Source organism: Vicia villosa, unplaced genomic scaffold, assembly GCF_029867415.1.
Source record: "Vicia villosa cultivar HV-30 ecotype Madison, WI unplaced genomic scaffold, Vvil1.0 ctg.001248F_1_1_3, whole genome shotgun sequence".
NCBI lineage: Eukaryota > Viridiplantae > Streptophyta > Magnoliopsida > Fabales > Fabaceae > Vicia > Vicia villosa.
Genome location: NW_026705550.1, coordinates 61,873 through 66,064, shown reverse-complemented (window position 1 = coordinate 66,064; position 4,192 = coordinate 61,873). Strand labels below are relative to the sequence as shown.

The following is a 4,192-nucleotide window of genomic DNA, read 5'->3' as shown; positions in this document are numbered from 1 at the left end:
TACGTTTTCATTTTTTTTGTCTATTTAAATCCTCCGTTCCTTTGCATTCCTCATCAAGTTTTCTCTCTCTCTCCTGTTTTTTCTCTTGCTCAAACAAAGTTTTTCTTTCTTTAAAAAAATCCTAGTTCAAACCTAGCGTTCATCTTGAATCCTTTGTCTGGATCTCTTAATCATGCTCTAAGCCTGTTGAAGATCTATGACTCAAAGGCGGCAGATCTATGCATATCTCGGGATGGCTCTCCTAATACCTCTCAAGTCAGACCTCTTCTTTGATGTTGTTATCAACTTTCACCCAAAGACAGAAGACTTTCTTGAGTTATGGGAAGAGGTTAAGAATGATATTCTTAACTTCTATGTTAAGAGAAAGCCCCGTTTGCAACAGCAGTTCTCTGTCTGTGAACTGTCCCTCTCTTCCTCTTTGGTCTCTTGGATCTCTCCTACAGTGGAGGTTCTAGTCTGGAAAGACAAGAAGACCACAGGGATTCTTGATGGGTTGACACAGAATGTGTCTTGCTAGGGTTTTGTTTTTAATTTTTGTAGTCATTTCCTCTTGGGATGACTTTTTATGTATTTGCTAGGAATGTTTCTCATCTTGTTAAACATAAGAACCTTTTGTAATATCTTTTGATTATCAATGAAAAGTTTCTTTGTTTTTACATTCCAGTGATTTTATTTGTCGTTTTATACATCTGAATCTTTTGAAATATTCTTTTTGATGTTATGACAAAAAGGGGGAGAAGATAAATGATAAATGATTTGATTAATCTATCAGTTGCTGGGTAAAGCTCCCACACATTTACTAACAAGAACTGCAAGTTCTATATGGTTTAAGTGTTTTGCAGGTATAAAGAAGTGAAGAGAATCTTCAAAGCACACAAGAAGCAAAACCATAAGAAGCGTTATTCTGTAAAAAGAATAAGCTTATGGAAACTGAAGCAAGCTGAGTGCTGTCAAGCTTCAGAATCAGAAGCACTGATAATAGAATTTGATCCATATTTGTCTATTTGCTCTGACAAAATTCTATTTGTTCTGATACATTATTTTAGCCTATATGGCTCTGATACATATCATGTGTTCTAATATACATTTTATGTTCTGACTCGTTCATGCTGACTTTTGTCGTTTAGTTTTTGTTCTGTAACATTTCAGGATGTAGAGATGCTCTGATGATGCTCTGGTACATTCAACAATGTTCTGATACAAATCTAGCATGAAGTGATGTTGGTAGAAATTCAAAGCTCTGAAGCTATCCGAGGGAAGAAGAAATCAGAAGCTGTGAATGTTCTAAAGATCAAAGAAATTCAAGTTCTGAAGCTGTCCTAAATGGAAGCAGAAATCAGAAGCTGTGAATGTTCTGAAGATCAAAGAAATTCAAGTTCTGAAGCTGTCCTAGATGGAAGCAGGAATCAGAAGTTGTGAATGTTCTGATGATCAAAGAAATTCAAGTTCTGAAGCTGTCCTAGATGGAAGCAGGAATCAGAAGCTATGAGTGTTCTAGGGATCTAAAGAAATTCTAGTTCTGAAGCTGTCCAATGGAAGCAGAAGTCAGAAGCTATGAATTCTCTGAAGACAGAAGCTTATGTGATCGTCTCTACTGACGTTGCCCTTAGCTTTCTTCTTATGATGTATGATGAGACTTGGACAGGTAGTTGTTAGAACAAGATTTGTTCTGATCAATTATCTTAGTTTTGATGATAACAATAATATGAATTTTGCTTAAGATAATATGGTACTCTAATCCAATGCAATTTCCTTTTCAGGAAATATATAAAGAGTATGCATAATTCAGCGCTCAGAAGCTTTGTCTCAAAGGGTTCAGCATGCAACATCAGAACATGGTCTGGCAAGACATCAGAAGATGGTCGAAGCAGAATCAGAACATGGGTCTATGGAAGCATCAGAAGAACATGGGATCAGAAGCACTGAAGTTCTGATGGTATCACGCACAGAAGCACTTCAAGGTCAGAAGATCAGAAGATGCTTTGCACCAAGCTGTTTGACTCTGATGATATTCAAACGTTGTATTCACAAACATCAGATCAGAAGGAAGTACATGTGGCAGGCTACGCTGACTGACAAAAGGAACGTTAGAAGCTATTAAAGGCAACGTCAGTAGACACAGCGTGAACAAGGCTCGAGGTAGTTGACAAAAGCGTATAACATTAAATGCGATGCTGTACGGAACACGCAAAGCATTAAATGCACTCAACGGTCATCTTCTCCAACGCCTATAAATATGAAGTTCTGATGAGAAGCAAGGTTAACGATTCTGAACAAAACAACTCATATTAACTTGCTGAAACTCTGTTCTATTAAAAGCTCAGAATCTTCATCTTCATCAAAGCTCACTACATTGCTGTTGTAATATATTAGTGAGAATAAGCTTAAACGATAAGAGAAATATCACAGTTTGTGATTATAGCTTTTAAGAAGCAATTGTAATACTCTTAGAATTGATTACATTAAGTTGTAAGGAACTAGAGTGATCGTGTGGATCAGAATACTCTAGGAAGTCTTAGAGGTTATCTAAGCAGGTTGTAACTAGAGTGATCGTGTGGATCAGAATACTCTAGAAAGTCTTAGAGGGTATCTAAGCAGTTGTTCCTGGAGTGATCAGTGTGTGATCAGAAGACTCTGGAAGACTTAGTTGCTGACTAAGTGGAGAACCATTGTAATCCGTGCGATTAGTGGATTAAATCCTCAGTTGAGGTAAATCATCTCTGCGGGGGTGGACTGGAGTAGTTTAGTTAACAACGAACCAGGATAAAAATAACTGTGCAATTTATTTTTATCGGTCAAGTTTTTAAAGCTACACTTATTCAAACCCCCCCTTTCTAAGTGTTTTTCTATCCTTCAGTAGTTATATAGTGTCCTGATTTATCACACTCGTAACACGTAATGTCATCGTCCTTTTTCTTGTGTTCCTTCTTTGGCGGGTGAATATTTATGAAATGTATCAAATCTTTGTCAGAACATTTGAGCTTGTTTCTCTTGAGGTATCTATTATACCGTTTTAGATATGTTTTCATTTGTATTATAAGCTATTAATAAAAGTGAGATATCAAACCTCAAAGTTCAGAATCAAAAAGAAGAAACAAGACAATAGAACACTTAATTACATTAGAAGTTAACATGTATTTAGAAGTGTTATATGGAATATGCTTTTCATTTGTATTAAGTTGTTGATTATTGATAAAGTGGCTGGGATACAAAGATATCAAGCCTCACAGTTCACAAGCAAAAGTAACAGACAACAAGAGATCAAACCCTTTATTATTACATTGAAAGATAACTTATATTAAGAAGACACCAACAAAGCTTGCTTGCAAGGACAGTGATGATAGGCTAGTATCATCAATTGTAATTAGGATTTGCCAAAACATAACCTTCAATGGCTTTGAAAAGAGCATCTCCCTTAGCCTTGCCTTCCTCAACTTCAACCAATTTGGCCTCAAATGATATCTTCTCAACTATGTCCGATATACCGAAACCTCCAACTATAGTGTAATTATATTCAAACTTTGCATCATCAATGGCTTCAACTTTGTGCAACACATACAAGGTTTGTCCTCCTTCGACGAAAGTGATCTTCTTGACGGTTCCAGGACCACCATTTCCTTCAACGATTTCAACAGTTTTGATGGAATCAACAACATTTGGAACGATGACATCAGCATCATGCACGACAGCTTTGAATAACTTAGATGGTATCATTCTCATATGTGAAAATACCCATAATGCTTATTGATTTGATAATATGATAATGATGAAGTTGAAAATACCCATAGTGCTTATAATGAGCTTAGAAAAGCTTTCTATTTATAAGCACTCTACCTTCTTGCCTACTCAATTTATTCTTCAGCTGTTAGCATGAATTTGTTGACTCACCGTCACAAACAAATTCACACAGGCCAAAAATACGTTATCACTTTTATTTTATCAACATTCTAGATAATCAATTTTAATAATGGTGTTATGAATATTTATGTTAGTGGATGTCCATCCATCTCCATGTTCTTCATCTTCCTATTCCATACTTAATATGTGTGATTTTCTATCTCCTTTGAGTCCTATAAATAGAGACCCATATTACAATGTAAAGCACACTTGAAATAAGATAAAATAATATTGCTCTCTTTCTTCTCTACCTCTCTTTGATCTCTCTATTGTTTTAGTTAATTTCATAACACGT

At 35.7% G+C, this 4,192-nt stretch overlaps 1 protein-coding gene across 1 annotated transcript; it reads right to left on the bottom strand.

The window, feature by feature from the left end:
• Positions 1-3,354: 3,354 nt before the first annotated feature.
• On the bottom strand, positions 3,355-3,714 carry LOC131634193 (ABA-responsive protein ABR18-like). The gene has a single exon (XM_058904849.1). The coding sequence runs from the start codon at positions 3,712-3,714 to the stop codon at positions 3,355-3,357; it is 360 nt and encodes a 119-aa protein (XP_058760832.1).
• Positions 3,715-4,192: the final 478 nt, after the last annotated feature.